The sequence below is a fragment of the Nannobrachium achirus genome, assembly GCF_963921795.1.
Source record: "Nannobrachium achirus genome assembly, chromosome: 1".
Classification (NCBI taxonomy): Eukaryota; Metazoa; Chordata; class Actinopteri; order Myctophiformes; family Myctophidae; genus Nannobrachium; species Nannobrachium achirus.
Genome location: NC_137810.1, coordinates 7,606,901 through 7,626,870, shown reverse-complemented (window position 1 = coordinate 7,626,870; position 19,970 = coordinate 7,606,901). Strand labels below are relative to the sequence as shown.

The window sequence follows — 19,970 nt, the reverse complement described above, 5'->3', positions numbered from 1 at the left end:
AAAAGTGTACTTAAGTAGAGTACTTAAGTAAATGTACTAAGTTACTTTACACCACTGCGGACTTCGCTACTACAATTCAAATGAGCTTTATTGGCATGAGAAAAAACATACGTTTACATTGCCAAAGCAAGTGTCAAAATATACTGTCCATCAGACTGTCACACCACTCAGAGTGACACTGCAGAGAGAGCGCGGCCACGGACATGAGCTTGAGAAAACATCTTTATTATTAGTGTCAAGAGGCTCACAGAGAGGCTCTGACACACAATTAATCCTGAGCGAATGGCTGCTCGTTTACTGGCCACGCACAGGTGTGGGAGGTTGTTTAGATAAGGCTCTCATTTCCTCTGGTCACATCACAGAGCCAGACCATAGCTGTCATGTACTGTAGCCTCCGACACCCAAACCTTCCCAACCACCACCGTTCTGCAGCCCTCAAATACTGTGCGTCAAAGAACCAATGTACTGTAAGTCTTTTGATATTGTTGAATTGAAGAGATAGTGGTTCTCTTTCATGTCAAGGACCCCCCTAGTTGATAGTATTTGATGTACGGTATTTGGCCACCGACCTTGGGGTGCCAGGGCCCCCATACGATAAATGACACCTTATTAAACCTTTTCAAGATTATAAAAATCATTATCATTACATTTCCAAAAAAAAAAAAATCACAATGCGTTGCAATGTGTTGTGAGCTTGTAGACTGGCTGTTTTCAAATAACTGATGCGTTATTTAGTCCACTAAAACCACTCCATGCAGGCGTGTTTCTGAACTATCCACAAGGGCAGATAGAGACGCAGAGTGAGACCAAAATTGTACCATAATATTATAATGAGCATTAGTAAGGACCAGTTATAAGAAGATAAGGTTGAAAGTGGGTGAAATGGTCCATTAAGGTGGATAAATGGGTTACACATCGGCACCCTTAAGCCGCTATCAGAGTCGGGTGCGGTGTAGTCTTTTTGAGTCATAAAACTACAACGTTAACGCTCAAAAAGACTACACCGCACTACACCGCGGACCCGACTCTGTTCGAGGCTTTAAACATCGCTATTCTGACCACCTAAACCTAACCTTAACCCTAACCTCAGTAAATGTAACACTGGTGAATGCTAAGCTGGTGAATTGCTAACCTGCCGACGATGGTGAATGCTAACCTGGTTTCGGAATGGAGAACTGCCCCCGGATAAATGATTTTCATACTGACAACATTAACTGGGGACCCCCCATGGAACCCCCTCAAGGACCCCTGGTGGGTCCCCGGACCCTGGTTTAAGAACCACTGCTGTAACAATACCGTCATGCATAAAAAAGCAAACAGCTGACCACACAGTATGGTGCGGTGTGGTGAAGCATGAACACAATGCTATGTGAAGCTGTCCATGAAGGCGTTGGTAATGACTGACATGGGAGGGAAAATAGAACGGGAAGCAGTCAGCAGGGGTGGCGCACCAAATTATGGACCCTGGGTACAAGGATTAACTTTGTTATTTTGATGCTTTAACTATTGAAAAATAGCAGATCTACAAGCTCACAGCGCGGCACCGAGTGCTGTGCTGTTTCTATGTCAGTGGTGCTCAAACTTTTTCATGCGAAGGACCCCCAAAATGATATGTATTTATTTGGCCATCTAAAAATATTTCGTTCCAGGGACCCCCCAGAAGCAAAAAATGTAGTTATTAATGTCCGCTTAAAAATACAAATATTCAAAGATTTGCACACATTTCCACGACTTTTCAAAAATAGCAGATCTACATGCTCGCAGCGCGGCACTCGGTGCCACGCTGTGAGCTTGTATATCTGCTATTTTTCAATAGTTAAAAGTATGAAATAATTAAGGGGCCCTAGTAACTCAGTCCCACTCCCCCCCCACCTTGTGACGCCCCTGGCAGCCAGTGACCTGTTCACTGTGACATCGTAAACCCGCTGATGCCCATGTAAAGACCCTCATGTCCACCTACAGTACAGTACAGTAATGTAAAGCCCTCCCGGCATGTCATAATGGATTGTATTTTTATAGGGCTTTTCTGAGCACTCAGAGGGCTTTACAATATGGTCCATTCATTCATACATGGGGAGGTGAAGCGGTGAACAGTCGACGCCAGCGTCCTCACTCCCCACACTCACACACCAACGGTGGCAAAGCTAGCACCGAGCGACTCACTGGAGGCAGCGTGGGATTCAGTGAGGAGGACACACTTCCACATGTGGACAGCGTGCAGTGACTGTCAAATATTTGCATGTCAAAAGACCCTCAAATTGGTAATTATGGATTTGGCCACAAGCCCTCTTTAGAAAATATTTTGTGCCAGGGAGATTAGATTTGTGTTGTTTTACATTTTCAAGATTATTGCAATTTCTTCACGATTCTACAAGGCTTTTTCAATTTGTTCTGAAAATAGATGGGGGAAAAAAACTGTTTATCCCCATCTAAATAATATATGCAAAACAGAGGGACACATGTTTATGTGTGTGTGTGCCTGCACGTGTGTGTGTGTGTGTGTGTGTGTGTGTGTGTGTGTGTGTGTGTGTGTGTGTGTGTGTGTGTGTGTGTGTGTGTGTGTGTGTGTGTGTGCATGCGTGCTATCTTTGTGCATGCATGCACACACGTGCAAACAAAGCATCATAGAGCCAGAGAGCCATGGCCTCCTTGGGGACATTGTGAGGATGAGGTTAATTGTTTATAATTACAAAATATCAGTGATGGGCAGTAGCTAGCTACAAGTAGCTTAGCTACATAGCTTAACTACATGTCTAAGTAGCGTAACGGAAACTAGCTACATTTCTCTGGGGATAGCTTGTAGTGTAGTTGAGCTATATTTAATCAAGAGTAACTAGTCATGTAGCTTACTACATTTTCCAAGTAGCCTTGCCATCACGGTCGGGATGAATAAATAAATTAATAGAACAGTCATTACAATAGTGTCCCCAATAGTGAGGGGTATACATTTAATTTAAAGCCAGACAGAAGGTTTCCAGTTTCAGTCTGTTTTATAATAAACATTTATTTTTTTTGCAAGCATTTTATGCCTGTATGCCCATTTGTTTGGTGGGAAAAAGAAGAAAGAAAAAGTAGTGTTGATGTAGCTAGCTATTTTTGTCCTGTAGCTTGTAGTGTAACTTGCTACATTTCTCTGGGGATAGCTTGTAGTGTAGTTGAGCTATAACTAGTAGTGTAGCTCACTATATTTTCCAAGTAGCTTACCCATCACTGCAAAATATATATAATTAGGTAAAGACTCAGGTTGGGCTTAGGGTTAAGCGTGTGTGCGTTCTGTGCGTGCGTGCGTGCCGTGCGAGTGCATGAGAGTGTAAGCCTGAAGCCAAAAAGCCTAATATCTATCTCCCTAGCCCTCGCGGGAGATGATTGGTTTCCTATGCAAAAGAACAGGGTTTGAATGATGGACGTTACTTACACATGTGTGCACGTATGTGTATCATATCAACAATAAAAATACATCTGCTTAATGCCAACTTGTACAGTCAAGAGAAAAGTTTGAATGAAGCCACGTTTGGGTCATGTGACTTCCTCAGGTCGCGCTCCCCTAACCTCTCATCAGCCACCCTGGGCAAGATATGACTTCCGGTTGGCTCTAGCAGAAGTGGTGGAAGTGCTGCGTTTAAGGAAGTTACGTCATGTGGTGCGGGTCTGTTTGACATTCCCCAGCGAAACAAACACAAATAGACTGTAGCTCTTAATAGGTGTAACATCGCCTGAATCAATGTTTTTATTTGTATATTGTTTGTTGCAAGCACAACCGACGGAGCAGGAGACGTAGAACAGATTTTTTTCCAGCGGGGAATAAGTTTCCCGGGACACCACACTGTGAAACAAAATACACCTTCCTGGAAAATTCAGCCCCACCTCCTAGAACTCTCTCTGCTTCATATCTTGAACAGGTGTAACGGAGGTGATCCGAACCTCCCCACCCAGTTTCGAACCCGGGTCTCCCGCGTGAAAGTCCAATATCTTAACCATCACTCCAAAGGGCCATCCCTATGGATCGAGAGCAGATACTAGACTTTTGAGGCTTCAGGCTGGGGCTGTGACCATCACACTGTATGGCGGTCTCCGACCCACCACACAGGCTTTTCTCTTGGCCTGGCTACGCAAGGCTACTTACCTATCAGCAGACTTTCCAGCGCAGAGGAAAGAGCGGACCCACAGCTAAATAAATCCCCACTACAGTCCTCCCACTCCCACTCTGTCTGCTACTGCTGCACCACTGCTGTGCTCTGTGTTGCAGCCTTGCAGCAGGTTCAGTACCTGGTAGGTGAAGCTGGGAGGTCATCAGCACTGACCTGGAGCACCTGGGCACTGGGCCCGCTGCTCCCAGGGTCCTTTTCTCTCTGCTATCTTCTTCTCCTAGCCTGAGTTCAGACTCAGCTGAAGCAGCTGTCCACTCAGAGAGTGGGCGGGTCTATGGGCTGGAGCCAGGCTAATCTTCTCCCCTTGTTTGTTTGCATCCATCACCATAATGGTACACACATCCACTCACCTACATTACCAATGTGGTTCACTTGTCTTTATGTCTCTAATTATATTTCAAATAAATCATGTTTGTTTTTATTTGCTCAGTGCGCTGTAATCAAATAGTAAATACTCGCGCTCTGTAATGACGTCAATACAGTGGAGCTCTGTGCGCTCGGGTCACGCAGCAAGTGACGTTTGGTCATTTTGATGTAGTATAACTCTATGGGTTGGATGTGGTTACTGCTTTCAGACTAAGACAGATGTCCTCAAATCCGATTTGGATCGGATTTGAAACCACCTCTGGATGTGGTTTCTAGAAATCAGATTTCATGTGACCTGTCTGCATTTAGACTATTTAAAAAAAATCGAATTCCACTTTTGATGTGACACAGATCTGATTCAGGCTGGATTTTGGTGGCAGTGTAAATCCGGCCAAAGAGTCTCCTCAAATCATTGGCTTAGGAATGCGACAAAAACTAAAAATATCCATGAATTCAAGTGTCCATGGTCACCCCATGGAGACTGGAATTCATGGATATTTGTATTCTATAGAGAAAAAGTCATTTTGGGGGTGAACTATCCTTTTAAGTACAGTCAATGTACTAAGTAACTTTCCAACAAAGGATCTAAGAGAAGAGCTCCAAGGAATAAAAGTTTGGGAGCCATGCAGTGAGATATGGATTCCAGAATGACACTCTATGTAAACACTGTGTTTGTTTAACAGTCAGAGTGTGGGGTCCCACCTGGGTCTGGTCACCCCCTCCAGGCGTCGTCTCTCCAGGTGTGTGTTGACAAACGGTTGGAACGTCCTCACCACCCCGAAGTGCTCCCCGCTACTGGCCAGAGGGAAAGTCAGCATGTCCACCGTGGCTGTGAGTAGCAGACGACACAAACATTAAGATTCACTTACTGTACAGAACAGAACGTCTTGTCTTTGAGAATGGCCTCAAACCATGCATAACAACAAACTTTTTCTCCTCCCCATTATGGTGTACATAGTAAAATCCTAAAGGGCTCTATTTTGATTGTCTTAAGTACCAGCTCTTATGCCTAAACTTTAAGACCTGTCAATACTGTCTCCAACCACCGAACCTTTCGTCGGGAAAAGGTCCGGTTCAACTACAAAATGACGTCACTTGCATCTTCTAAAAAGCATTACCCTGAAATAGAGTTCGGAAAGCCGCACACGTCGGAAAGTCGTAACTCTCCGACGAAAAGTTCGGTGGTCGGAGACAGTATGGACAGGCCTTTAAGCTAAGGCATAAGAGCTGGAATAAGACATCCAAAATAGAGCCCATTTACCTCAGAGTGTGTACAAAATGGAACCAAATGGACGGGTTCATTTGGTTCATTTGGTTCATCTGGCAATTTTTTTACAAATTCGTCCGCAGTAACATTCACGTTTTCTTGCCGTCAGTTGATTCTTCAAATCCATATGGGTCAAACAGCCGGGAACATTTGTTTATTTTTGGAACACTGTTCTTACAGTATATGACGCAATATGAAAAAACGTCTATGGGAATTCAGAATGGGGGATAAAAGCGGGACCAGGCAGGTAGGATGAGTGAATGACGTCAGACTTCGGTGCTCTATATCTCTGCTGGCCAAGCGGGGCTTGACCAGTCGTCTGATTGGTCAAACTTTAATCTCTGGGCATTCAGGTTGTCTGCTATAACCTGTTAGGTTGCACAGTGCATTCAGGTTGTCTGCTATAACATGTTAGGTTGCACAGTGCATTCAGGTTGTCTGCTATAACCTGTTAGGTTGCACAGTGCATTCAGGTTGTCTGTTATAACCTGTTAGGTTGCACGGTGCATTCAGGTTGTCTGCTATAACCTGTTAGGTTGCACAGTGCATTCAGGTTGTCTGCTATAACTGTTAGGTTGCACAGTGCATTCAGGTTGTCTGCTATAACCTGTTAGGTTGCACGGTGCATTCAGGTTGTCTGCTATAACATGTTAGGTTGCACGGTGCATTCAGGTTGTCTGCTATAACCTGTTAGGTTGCACGGTGCATTCAGGTTGTCTGCTATAACATGTTAGGTTGCACGGTGCATTCAGGTTGTCTGCTATAACCTGTTAGGTTGCACAGTGCATTCAGGTTGTCTGCTATAACTGTTAGGTTGCACGGTGCATTCAGGTTGTCTGCTATAACCTGTTAGGTTGCACGGTGCATTCAGGTTGTCTGCTATAACATGTTAGGTTGCACGGTGCATTCAGGTTGTCTGCTATAACCTGTTAGGTTGCACGGTGCATTCAGGTTGTCTGCTATAACATGTTAGGTTGCACGGTGCATTCAGGTTGTCTGCTATAACCTGTTAGGTTGCACGGTGCATTCAGGTTGTCTGCTATGACCTGTTAGGTTGCACGGTGCATTCAGGTTGTCTGCTATAACCTGTTAGGTTGCACGGTGCATTCAGGTTGTCTGCTATAACATGTTAGGTTGCACGGTGCATTCAGGTTGTCTGCTATAACCTGTTAGGTTGCACGGTGCATTCAGGTTGTCTGCTATGACCTGTTAGGTTGCACGGTGCATTCAGGTTGTCTGCTATAACCTGTTAGGTTGCACAGTGCAAACCACATGTGCTCTGATGCCTGACAGCAGTGAGTCCACTGTTCTTTCCTCTTCCTCAGAGTCAAAAGCTCTGAGGAAGAGGAAGAAGGTCGCTCACCCCTGCAAAGGAAAGAAGGAAAGACATAAAGAAATAATAAAGAAGTATTTTTAGTATTATCTCTCTGCTGAAGTGCCCAGGTACTATTCTCCAGTGGTGGAAAAAGTACTCACATTCTTTACTCAAGTAAACGTATAAATACTGCAGTATAGATATACTCTGTTACAAGTAAAAGTCAAAAATTCTAAATGAACTTGAGTAAAAGTACAAATTGGTATTGGCTACAAAATGTACCAAAAATAAAAGTGCAAAATGTTTGCCTAGGTATAGGGCTAAAGTGGTTCATGTATGTTTTATAATATTATAATTTATATCTGCAATGTAACTAGTAACTAAAGTTTTCAAATAATTGTAGTGGAGCAAAAGAACAATATTTGGATCCCAGATGTAGTGGAGTAGAAGTGAAAGTATTGGAAATTGGAAACTCAAGTAAGGTACAAATAGCTAAAAACTGTACAGTACTTAAAGGGATATTCCACTTTCAAAACAACTTTTGGTCATTTTATTGTCTAATCAGGCTTTTATGAACACCCTGAACAGTTTTTAATTTGCTTCATTCAATATTTAGATATTTGATTGTAACTTCAAACTCCATTTTAACCATGATAGATTCATTAAAAACACCCATAATGCTTTCTGGTGACTCATATTACCCTCCTAATATGTGAGCAGACCGTGTTTTTTCAATAACTTTTTTATTTTATTTTTAATAATTCTTTGGGAAAATGGAAAAAATTAAATACAATAAATTATTACAAATAAATGAAAAAGGTTATTGAAAAAACACGGCCTGCTCATGTATTAGGAGGGTAATATGAGTCACCAGAAAAAATAATATGTGTTTTTAATGAATCTGTCATGGTTAAAATGGAGTTTGAAGTTACGATGGGTGTGTATGTGGAGTGGCCCTGGAGGAGGAAGGCCTGATAACATTTACATCAAATATCTAAATATTGAATGAAGCAAATTAAAAACTGTTCAGGGTGTTCATAAAAGACCGATTAGACGATAAAATGACCAAAAGTTTTTTTGAAAGTGGAATATCCCTTTAAGTAAATCTACTTAGTTACTTTACACCACTGCTATTCACTCTGACGCAACTTGTCCCTGTTGAGCACCGACGAGCTCTTCTACCCTCTGACTTCTCTTTACCCGTAATAATAATACACTCTACTTGCATGTGTTTGGCTACTTTCTGTGGCTTGGCAGAGCTGGAAAAATCTATATTTTAGATTTTAGACTAGCTGTCTTCATTGTTCATGTTGCAGCCTGCCAGGTCTGTGTGCTACGATACTTGGGCCGTGGTTTTGCGCTAGGGCAGAATAAATATATCACTGTACACGATTGATCCATCTCACAAACTCACTGCTGATATCTGTGGTGCTGGCACCTTCAAGACTCTCTTCCACAAATTATCGTCTCTGTCGGGTGGAAACCTCATATGTCCAAAACTGTTACTTTTCAGGATTCATATTCAAAAGCACCAAAAGCAGCAGATCTACAAGCTCCAAAATGTTGCTTTGGGACTCGTTTTGAGCTTGTAGATCTGCTACTTTTGATGCTTTTGTGTGACGCTGTAGTATGATCAAGACAAGTACTACTTGGTACTATGTAGGGCGTTACAGAAAGAAAAGGAAAAAACACAAAAGGTTAAAAGATGGAGATAACAGGTTTCTGCCTGACAGGGATCAGGGGTCATCGCCATGATGGCTTGCGGTGGATATATTTGTAAAACTTCCATGCCACGGACATACTGTACAACATGAGCGGACAATAATATTACAAGAAACACATAAAGAGCTAACCCTGAATGGCCATAGCAGTTCTGTAACTCTGAGCGTGTTCAAATGGAAGTTATGGGGGTCCTTGCAAATAAAATGAGAGACAGTGTGTAAAACAGAAAATCTAACACTTGCCACAGACAAGGACAAGTCTTTGCCATGGACACATGATTTGTCCGTGTACAGACACGTTGACGAGCCCTAGCGATGACAATACGTGTACCTCAAAGTTAAGGCTAGAGGGAATGCAGCTTAAATGAAAAAGAAAGAAGCTGATTTGACAGGGTTACGCTACGGTCAGTGAGCGTGACGCTGTGTGTGTAAAAGTGCATGCGGTTTGACAACATGCCAGCGTGGTGGTGGTGGTGGTGGTGAGCAGGGAGGTGCAGAGAATGTTAGAGAGGCAGGGGCTGACATTTCTAAAAAGGCCTTTTGGTGGAAATATTGAAAATAGCAGACCTCCAAGCTCACAACGCATCTTTTGGTGAAAATATCGAAAATAGCAGACCTCAAAGCTCACAACGCATCTTTTGGTGAAAATATCGAAATATCGATGCGTGATACCACACTGAGAACTAAGCATAATCAAGTGAATACTGGTGAGATGTGGCATAGCGGCATGGATTTCTACACAGAGAGGGCAATTCTTTCAACATAAGATGCTGCATCCAAGTTCAGGAGAGTTTGGAGTTGGACAAGACGATTCTCTTGAATGCTGCCTTCAGGTATGGCATGGAAAGAGGGGCATTTGCATTTCTTTCACCTTAGTACAGCATCTTGCAATGGGCATGGTGTACAAGATACACTACACCTCCAAGATACCCATGCACCTGACAAACTACTTGTCAAGGATGTCCACGATCACAACACCAGAGGCAGCTCCACTAATCATGTTCAACCCTGATTTAACACTATAAAAGGCTCTAATTCGTTCTCCAGCTATGCCAGCAACATGTGGAACTCCCTCCCGCAGGCCCTTAAAGGAGTGCAAATCCCCAGCCTCCTTCAAAATCGGTCTGAAAAGTCACCTTCAGACGGCTGCTACTAGTGACTTGTAAATAGACTATAAGCCCCCATCTATTGTTTTTATCGCCCTGTTTTCTTTTTCTTCTTTTGTAATTACTGTTATCCTATGCAAAGCACTCTGTCCTATCCGTCTGTCTTTCAATGTTATGTGAGATACATTAAGTGGTTCCTGTGTAAATAAGCCGTAATGACCTTGTACCAGTGATTTATGCTGTCATGAAACTGTACTCTTTTCTATTGCAAACTGCTAATAAACTCTTCAATCAATCAAGGGGCTCAACTAAGCCCCTGTTGATGTCTACGTGTGCGCGACACGTGTCTGGTGGTGAGTGAGACCTGACCTGACTCGTGTGGACACTGATAGATGGAGTGAGCGCTCAGCATCCACATCAGGCCAGCCGACCATGAAGGGCACGCCGTGGTGGGTCTGGGGGGACGCTGGGGGACAGGGAGGGTCCGCAGCACTTTGGAGTCCCTCCACACGGCCTGGTGGTACGTGGAGACGGAGGAGGAGGAGGAGGAGGACACGGCGTGGGCCAGCCAGGCGCGCACCGTCACGTGGCCGGCCTCCACCACGCGCCTGTTGGAGACGTCCCGGCGGTACATGACGGATGGAGGGAAGCTGAGGAGCACCCGACGCCACCTGGGGATACACGGACAGTGATGGAGGAAGAACACAGATTGTTTTCTTTTACCCAATAAGACCTGGCCCATGGTAAAAAACACCTTCTAAATCCTGACCTATAGGTTTTTTGAAAGACTATTTATTAAAAAATTACAAAACATGTACAGTAGCTATGTATGTTGCTATACAGACCCATCTAAAAAAAATGAATATTGTGTAAAAGTCAATTTTCTTCCGTAATGTAATTCAAAATTTTAACTTTCATATATTCTAGATACATTGAGCATGCAGTGAAATATTCCACATCTTTTTTTTTTGTTAATCTTGAATTTTCTATGGCATACAGCTCATGAATATCAAAAATCCATATCTCAAAATATTACAGTATTACACGAGACCACTCAAAACAAGGATTTATAATAGAGAAATGTCAACCTTCTGAAGTCAGAGTTGCTTGAAGTCCAGTGGGAAGTTTCCGAAGTCAGTTATGATTTGGGGTGCTATGGCATCTGCAATGTTTTTTACACAATATTCTTTTTTTTTTTTTTTTAGATAGATCGGTATACTGGGTATACCGGGATTTGTATATCTCAAAGGTATAATTAGTTATGTATGATTTCCCGCTCTAAATGGGTTAAAGTAAAAAGTAGCAATACCACAATCTCTAAATAATACTCTGTTGACTGTTGCAAGTAAAAGGCCTGTATTCAAGAGTTGACTTGAGTAAAAGTACAAAAGAAATGCATCAACATATACTTATGGTATGAAAATGAAAGGCCTAAAATCTTTCAAATGTTAACTTTTTTCAAAAATAGCCAGTACAAGCTCACACAACACATTGTAATTTGACTCGTTGTGAGCTTGTAGATCGGCTATTTTCGAATAGCCAAAGTATAAAATAGGGCTTTATTAATAGCGATAATAATCTAAATCTACAAAGGAAGCAAACTTATTGTAGATGAGTAAAATGTACAAAAGTCCTCTGAGATGTAGTGAAGTAGAAACTTAATTTATTGAAAAATTGACATACTCAAGTGAAGTAATTGTACTTAATTAAGAGCAGTATTGAGCAAATATACTTAGTTACTTTCCACCACCAAGAATTAACTCAATTTAACCAGGCAAGTGGTAAGCCTTGCCGAGCCATGAGGTCATAGGGCAGGGGCCTATCTCCTGTTTCTGTAGTGTGAGACAGCTTAATGTACAAGTACTGTACACCCCCTGGACATGACGCTAGTATGTCTCAGGGACCCCCAATCCAACCCTTGATGCTGAGTGCCAAGCAGGGAGGCACTGGGTCCCATTTTTCAGAGACTTTGGTATGACCCGGCCAGGGCCACTGAGCTGGTCGGCAAATGTTTAAATAAAGGTTAAATAAAATGTTAATTAAAATGGTGTCGTGGAACGATACATCCCATCCCCTGGAAGTCCCGTCGGGACACATATGATGGATGGTGGGAATCTGAGCTAGCAGCGTGGGGCACCTGGGGCTGGGATGGTGGTACAGTAATCACCTGGGGCTCAGGGGGCATGGCGTGGATGGAAGCAGGACAATAATCACCTGGGCCTGGGGGGATGGTGCCCTGGACGCGGGCCACTGATCCATCTGGTCCTGAAGAGAAGCAGCTCTGCCCGCCGGGGCGTGGCCGCCACCACCACCTCCAGCGTCACGCGGCACGGCCCAGAGCAGCGGTAGCGTACGGCGGACACGCAGCCATCCATCACCTGGTCGCAGGCCAAGTCAAACCTGATGAAACTGCTGCTGTCGCTCTGCTGCTGGCCCAACGCCAGCTGTCCCTGCACGACACGATGACGGATGGAAGAGAATTTAACTCCACTTTAAATTAAAACTATTTAGAAATACGTGGAATACAATCTCTGCTATTAATTAGAGCAGTCAGAGTGAACTTTATTTAAAGGCCTAATACAGATGATTGTGTGGGGCTGTCTATTGGTCCAAAGGACAATTATTCCAAAGTCTCGATAGTGTGGAAAATGTAAGGATAGTTTGAGGTTAGGGTTAGGGTTAGTTATAATACATGCTGTCAGACCCATGCATGGTACTTCAGAATAATGATTTCTCAGACAGTATTGGTGCCTAATGTTTTACAATACTAGCCTATATTTACTGTACTGTTTGTGTTTTTACTGTGTTTTTGAGCGCTGCTAACCACTCCTACGTCTAGATTTGTGTGTACAGTAAGTAGGTCCCTATGTATGTATGAGTGTCCATATGAGCACTGAACTCCATGTATGGAGACGTCATGGACAGAATGGCCCATACAAGGACACAAGCATGTGTGTGGTGTTTGATACCATGCGACATCGCGCAGGTGCAATCTTTTTATGCAAAGTGAAAACGTTGTCATACAATCATAAATCGAAATATCTTTCTATTTTACAAACAACATCTTTACTTACTTTATTTGTTTATTTGTATGGGACACTGCATATTAATTTACATCACAGGACAATGCCATGTAAATATATCAGATTTAGCAAAGAGGCTAATTTACAACTTTACATTCGCAGTCCTCACAGAAAAACAAAAACAAAACAGGCAAACAGTGGAGTACATGACATTACATAACACAGGTACTGAATGAAGTCTATTACGTGTCTACTGCGGATACATCTTGAGCTTGTAGATCTGCTATTTTTGAATTTCTTTTTAGATCAAACACTTCCTTACCATCGTCATTACCAGCGCAGCAGCAATGGCCCAACATCCTACAACAGTGAAGCGTGGTATCCTCATTTTAGCAGTCTAGTCTAGACACCCAACACCGTAGGCTTCTCTCTGGAGTGTACACTTCACCTTTTTAAATTAAACTTTTTCCTGCAAACTTCATAATTAACCCATTGGACGGAATGAAAAGGAGATAAGGAATAATCTATGCCCTGTGGATAAACTTGCACTGGCCCAGATCTCTCCCTCTCTCTCTCTCTGTGTGTACTGTAGATGTGTGTCTCTCTCTCTATCTCTCTCTGTGTGTACTGTAGGTGTGTGTGTGTGTGTGTGTGTGTGTGTGTGTGTGTGTGTGTGTGTGTGTGTGTGTGTGTGTGTGTGTGTGTGTGTGTGTGTGTGTGTGTGTGTAGTGTAGATATATGTGTTGCAGGCTACAGTTCAAAGCACACACACACACACACACACACACACACACACACCCTGTGATGTGATGTTGCTCTACCTGACTTTCTGGTGCTGCAGGTTTAGCTACACTGTGGAAAAAAGTCCTCACTTGTTTTTACTTAAAGGAGTAGAGCAACCAAAAAAAGGCCTTGTTTTCTATCAATTAGGCCAGTGGTTCTCAACCTTTTCAAGCTGAGACCCCCAAAATAATCATATTTGAACTGGGGTGCAGCATTGCTTTCAAGTAATACAGGATACGCGGCCAAAGTGCACTAGACTATTAGACTATTATGGTCACAGGTTTTGGTTGTCGAGTAACCATTCATTCCTAAGACAATTATTTTGATGACCGGGTGTTTTTTTCTGACACAAAGAGTATCTCCTAACACATACATTAATTATTGTCTCAGGAATGCAAGAAAAACGTAAAGAAATCCAAGAATTCAATACTTTATGAGGTGTGTGATTGATAGACAATAAAACAAACTTTTATAGCCACAATGCCTCCCATCAGGGCACATTGTGAGCTTGTAGATCGGCTGTTTTCAGGTGGCCGAAAGGGCTGAGGTGGGTATTGAATGTTTTGTATAATAATCAAAATAAGTAACGAGTAACTAGAGTTTGCAAATAATTGTAGAGGAGTAAAAAAGTACAATATTTGCCTCTGAGATGTAGTGGGGTAGAAGTAAAAGTACAGAAAATTGGAAATGGTCCAGTAAAATAAAAGTAGTAAAGTACCTCAAAATTGTACTTACGTATAGTACTTAGTTACTTTACATCACTGGCTACTAGTGGCTACACTGTAACATCCTCAGTGTTAGTTTAACTCAGAGAGTACAACATTAACCCTCACTCTCATTAGAGTTGAATGAAAGACTCAGGATTTTAACAGTGTAGGGCAGGCCAACTTTGATAAAACACCTTCACGGCTGGTCTATCGAGCTGTATGTTGTAAAAGACCCTGTGGTGCTTTTTCTTACTTTCCCTCTTAGAGCCAACCCTGCACGTTACGTAACCCCTAACTTCATTTGTGTGCGCGATTGATTTTAGTCGTGATTTGATTAAGAACCTTTGGTAGTAGCGCAGACGTATCAAAGAGCAAAGAGTCTATAATGTGATAACCTTGGGCCCAGGCTTTTGTCATCACGTATAAGAAAAAGCCAGATCATCGTCTTCTGACTTCTGCCTGGCTTCACCCTCACAAAAACACAGGACAAAAAAATCTTATTTGAGAAGCGAGGGACCTGCTCTCTCTCCCAAGGCAAGATTAATAACCCATGGGCTATTGAGTTTCGGGCGTTCAAGGCGACCTAATGAGGCATAGTAAGTAACTGAGTCCAATCTCATGTTTGAGGCGAAGGCTTCGTCTAGCTCGCCATCTCTGTGGCCTATATAAAGCCTGGCCTCCGAGAAAGTTGACAGAGCGTTGCAGTGGGCAAAGCAAAGAGCCTCTCACTTTAACAGAGAATGAATAAAGTCGGGCTAGAATCGTCTTGTCTTGGCTGAGGTGGACGAACTAGTTTCTCCTTAAACGATCGGCATTTTGTGATTTGTTTCACGGTGATTCAGATTTGTTAGAGTGATCGATCATCATCATCATCATCATCATAATCATCATCGATGGCTTTAGAGGACCTATGCAATTTCCAGGATGTGTTTCTTGAAAACCCGGCCAAAAAAGACGCCTCGATGCTTCTGAGACGTGGCCAAAACAGCCATGGGTTTCTCTCGAGTGCCGTCGGCGCAAGTCCGTTTTGTTTTCAAATACCGGTGACAGATTACCTTGACGAGAGTCCCATACAGTTTGGCCAAGTCCCCCATCATCACAGGGTCCAGGGTTCTGCTGCTGACATCTCTCTGGACTCTGTCTCTCTGCTCGGTCTGGGTCTTGACGACGGTTCCTCTCCCTCAGAGCCTCTGCCCTTCCCCATGGCCCACGGCACCACCACCCTGGCCTTCATCTTCCAGGTAGGGGCTGCAGGCAATTATTTTCATAATCGATGAATCGGTCGATTATTTAAACCAGGGGTCTTCAACAGGGGGGTCCAGGGACCACTAGGGGGTCCTCAGAGTTACTACAGGGAGGCCGCCAAATCTTTATGTGATAGGATCATTCTTTTTAAATTAAGGACTTGAACCCTCGCATCCCTATTCTGAGGAGAATTGTATAGCCAAAAATATCAGATCTACAAGCTCTCAATGCCTCGCACTGTGAGGCGGTGAGAGCTTGTAGATCGGCTATTTTGGGCAAATAGGTTTGGTGTAGAGGTAAAAAAGAGCTTAGTAAACTTGATCAAGTTTACTAAGTATTGATGATTTAAAATCATTTGATTAAAGAATAGCTACAAATTTGTCAGGCTAAAGAAAAATCTTTTCAAAAAGGTCATTTAAAAGTATTATTCAAGTCATATTTTTTGTCCTTGACCCTATATTCCTGCACGGTATTAATGAAAATGTGAGTGATTAGTTGCCGATTCGATGACTATTACTGAAATAGTTGGCAACTAATTTAATAATCGGTTCAATTAGGCTACGATTAATCGATTAATCGTTGCACCGGCCTACTTCCAGGGGGGCAGGGGTGTCGCACCATATTCTGGGCCCTGGGTACAGGGATTCAAGTTACATTTGAGTTACAAATGTTCGCTTAAAAATACACATATTCAAAGATTTTGCACACATTTTCACGACTTTAAAAAAATAGCAGATCTACAAGCTTGCAGCGCGGCACTCAGTGCCACGCTGTGAGCTTGTATATCTGCTATTTTTCAATAGCTAAAGTATAAAACAATGATTGCCCCTCCGTCTTGGCCCCTAGTAACTCAGTCCCACTTTCCACCCCCTTGTGACGCCCCTGTAGGGTGGCGTGCTGGTGGCGGCAGACACCCGCTCCAGCTGCTCGGGGTTGGTGGCGTGCCCCTCGGCCCAGAAGATCATCCCCATCCACAGCCACCTGGTGGGCACCACCTCGGGCACCTCGGCAGACTGCGCCCTGTGGAAGCGCATCCTGGCACGGGAGCTGCGCCTCTACCAGCTCCGCCACGGCAGGCGCCTGTCCACCGCCGGCGCCGCCAAGCTCCTGTCGCACATGCTGCACCCCTTTAAAGGTATGTCCCTAACCACTCCCTCAGCCCCCCAGATGCTGCACCCCTTTAAAGGTATGTCCCTAACCACTCCCTCAGCCCCCCAGATGCTGCACCCCTTTAAAGGTATGTCCCTAACCGCTCCCTCAGCCCCCCAGATGCTGCACCCCTTTAAAGGTATGTCCCTAACCGCTCCCTCAGCCCCCCACATGCTGCACCCCTTTAAAGGTATGTCCCTAACCGCTCCCTCAGCCCCCCACATGCTGCACCCCTTTAAAGGTATGTCCCTAAACGCTCCCTCAGCCCCCCACATGCTGCACCCCTTTAAAGGTACGTCCCTAACCGCTCCCTCAGCCCCCCACATGCTGCACCCCTTTAAAGGTACGTCCCTAACCGCTCCCTCAGCCCCCCACATGCTGCACCCCTTTAAAGGTATGTCCCTAACCGCTCCATCAGCCCCCCACATGCTGCACCCCTTTAAAGGTACGTCCCTAACCGCTCCCTCAGCCCCCCACATGCTGCACCCCTTTAAAGGTACGTCCCTAACCGCTCCCTCAGCCCCCCACATGCTGCACCCCTTTAAAGGTACGTCCCTAACCGCTCCCTCAGCCCCCCACATGCTGCACCCCTTTAAAGGTACGTCCCTAACCGCTCCCTCAGCCCCCCACATGCTGCACCCCTTTAAAGGTACGTCCCTAACCGCTCCCTCAGCCCCCCACATGCTGCACCCCTTTAAAGGTACGTCCCCTTCAAACCGCCCCTCTTCTAGTACTGACCTGCTCAATATGCCTACATTGACATATAAAAATACGGTGAAGCAGCATTCTACTTCTACGGAAAGACGGCATGGAATAAACTCCCTCTACACCTAAGACAGGCAGCCTCTGTGGATGGCTTTAAGGCACAGTTCAAGACCTATTTCATTATTGCACTTATGCTTCATCCTTGCTCTCTAAAGCACTTTGAGCTGCATAAATGTCATGAAAGGTGCTATGTAATACAAATAAAGTGTATTATTGTTATTACTGTAAAGGGACCGAGCTATGCGTGGCTGCCACGCTCTGCGGCTGGGATGGAGGGGACGTCCCAGGCGTGCACCATGGACGCGGTGGCAGTGGCAGTGGCAGTGGAGGCGGCGGGTACCATGGTCACAGCGGGTACCATGGTCGAGGTGGTGGCGGGTACCATGGTGGCAGTGGCAGTGAGAGAGAGAACCCAGAAGCAACAGCAAACAACGTGGCCTTTCAGGGGGCCAAAGGCAGAGGTAGTTCTCCCCTAGACAGGCCAGCTGTGATTAATCCACCCCACCTTTTACTTTAACCCCACCCTTTATTCCACCCTGTACATGATGGGCTCTATTATGATCCAGGTCTCATGCCTTATGCCTTAACTTCTTTGCCTTTTTTTTTACTATATAGACATTTTTTTTTTATATATTTCAAATAGCTGATCTGCAAGCTCACAACGTGCAGATGTAGATCAGCATTTGAAGTATTTAAAAATGTTTTTCAAAATGGTAAAAAAAGGCAAAGAAGTTAAGGCATAAGGCATAGGACCTGGATCATAATAGAGCCCATAATGTTTTTATACTTGTGGTGATGATATTGAATGTTTTTTATGCTACTTTATATGTTGTATGTTGAATTGAATACCTAGGACCCCAATGGAAACAAGACCGCAAGGACTTTTTGGGTGTAAATCCTTTTAGACTAGGGGCTCTATTTTCATCCATGCCTTACCACTTATCCCTAAACCTCTTTGCACCTTTTGTATTATTTTGAACTACATTTTAAAATAGGCTACTTCAAATAGCCAATCTACATCGACAAGTTAAGGAGGACGAAAATAGGGCCCATAGTGTTTTTATACGGTACTTGTGGTGATATTGAATGCTTTTGATGCTACTTTATATGTTGATGAATTGAATACCTGGGACCCCAATGGAAACATTGGGCTCTATGTTCGTCCATGCCTTACCCTATCCCTAAACCTCTTTGCCTTTTTTATTTTATTTTGAAAAACATTTTAAAATACTTCAAATAGCCGATCTACTTTGACATGTAACATGTTGTGACATGTTTGAAATATATATAAAAGAAAAATCTAAATCGTAAAAAAATGGCAAAAGAGTTTAGTGATAAGTGGTAAGGCATGGACGAACATAGAGCGCTGAGTGTTCTGACTGTACTCGTGCTGTAATACATTTCTGTCTAATAAAATATTCAATCAATCAATATTCAAACCTCAGGCGGCGGTTCAGAAACGGCCTCTCCGCCGGCATCAGCCCCGAGCAGCAGCAGCGGAGGACCCAGCCTGTACTACGTGTGCAGCGACGGCACCCGCCTGCGAGGCGAGCTCTTCTCCGTGGGCTCGGGGTCGCCCTACGCCTACTCGGTGCTGGACGGCGGGGTGCGCTGGGACCTGACGGCCGAGGAGGCCGTGGCCGTGGCCCGCGAGGCCGTCTACAGGGCCACGCACCGCGACGCCTACTCCGGGAACTGCGTGGACGTCTACCACGTCACCTCCCAGGGCTGGACGCGCAGACCCCGAGAGGACCTCAAAGAGGAGTTCTACAGAGAGCAGCGGGCCAGACGGACGGCCAAGACACTTTAGATTTGAACCACTTTAAAGATGCGGTGCCATGATTTTTTCCCCCACTAAAACATGATGATCGGGTATTATGATTATACTAGGAGGAATATTCTTTCCCCCAAAAAGTGTTCAGAAAGTGTTAAAATTATGTTTTTATGTGGCCCAGCTGACACAGTGTTGGCTGTATGGGGGAGGGGATGATACTATGATGTCATTAACTCAGTGTTTTTCAGTTGTGCCTTTTGACTCGGAGGCTTTCAGCTTTCAGGAAGTAACCAACAATACACAGGGAAGGCAAATTTGCATAATTATAACCACACCTGGTAGTCTATGTTGTTGTCTAATGTTAACTCCATAGACACATAGAAAACAGAAAAAGTACAAAACTATGGCACCACCTCTTTAACCATTATTTGCTGCTTCAACTATGGAAGAATAGCATGCAGATATACAAGCTAAATCTGCTGTTTTTGAAAAATCATGAAGATGTGTGCAAGTCTTTGAATATTTTTGACCCGATTCTATAAATGTCTTCCTAAATCAGTGGTTCTCAAACTTTTTCATGTCAAGGACCCTCAAAATTACA

General features: G+C 44.0%; 2 protein-coding genes across 2 annotated transcripts in view; one reads left to right on the top strand and one right to left on the bottom strand.

Moving 5' to 3' along the window:
- LOC308285689 (protein sel-1 homolog 3) overlaps nt 1–13,334 on the bottom strand; it is a gene marked incomplete at both ends in the record, with an annotated part of 64,137 nt that extends 50,803 nt beyond the window's left edge. The window contains 5 exons of the mRNA XM_080726534.1: nt 4,204–4,279; nt 5,217–5,343; nt 10,293–10,594; nt 12,138–12,373; nt 13,269–13,334. Coding sequence (XP_080582660.1) covers nt 4,204–4,279; nt 5,217–5,343; nt 10,293–10,594; nt 12,138–12,373; nt 13,269–13,334 — 807 coding nt within the window. The remainder of the gene's footprint in view (nt 1–4,203; nt 4,280–5,216; nt 5,344–10,292; nt 10,595–12,137; nt 12,374–13,268) is intronic.
- An 875-nt stretch (nt 13,335–14,209) lies between these two features.
- psmb11b (proteasome 20S subunit beta 11b) lies at nt 14,210–19,405 on the top strand (the record flags this gene model as incomplete). Its single annotated transcript, XM_080726522.1, has 5 exons — nt 14,210–14,231; nt 15,487–15,677; nt 16,570–16,816; nt 17,826–17,868; nt 19,093–19,405. 5 exons carry the CDS (start codon nt 14,210–14,212, stop codon nt 19,403–19,405), a joined length of 816 nt encoding a protein of 271 aa, XP_080582648.1.
- Nucleotides 19,406–19,970: the final 565 nt, after the last annotated feature.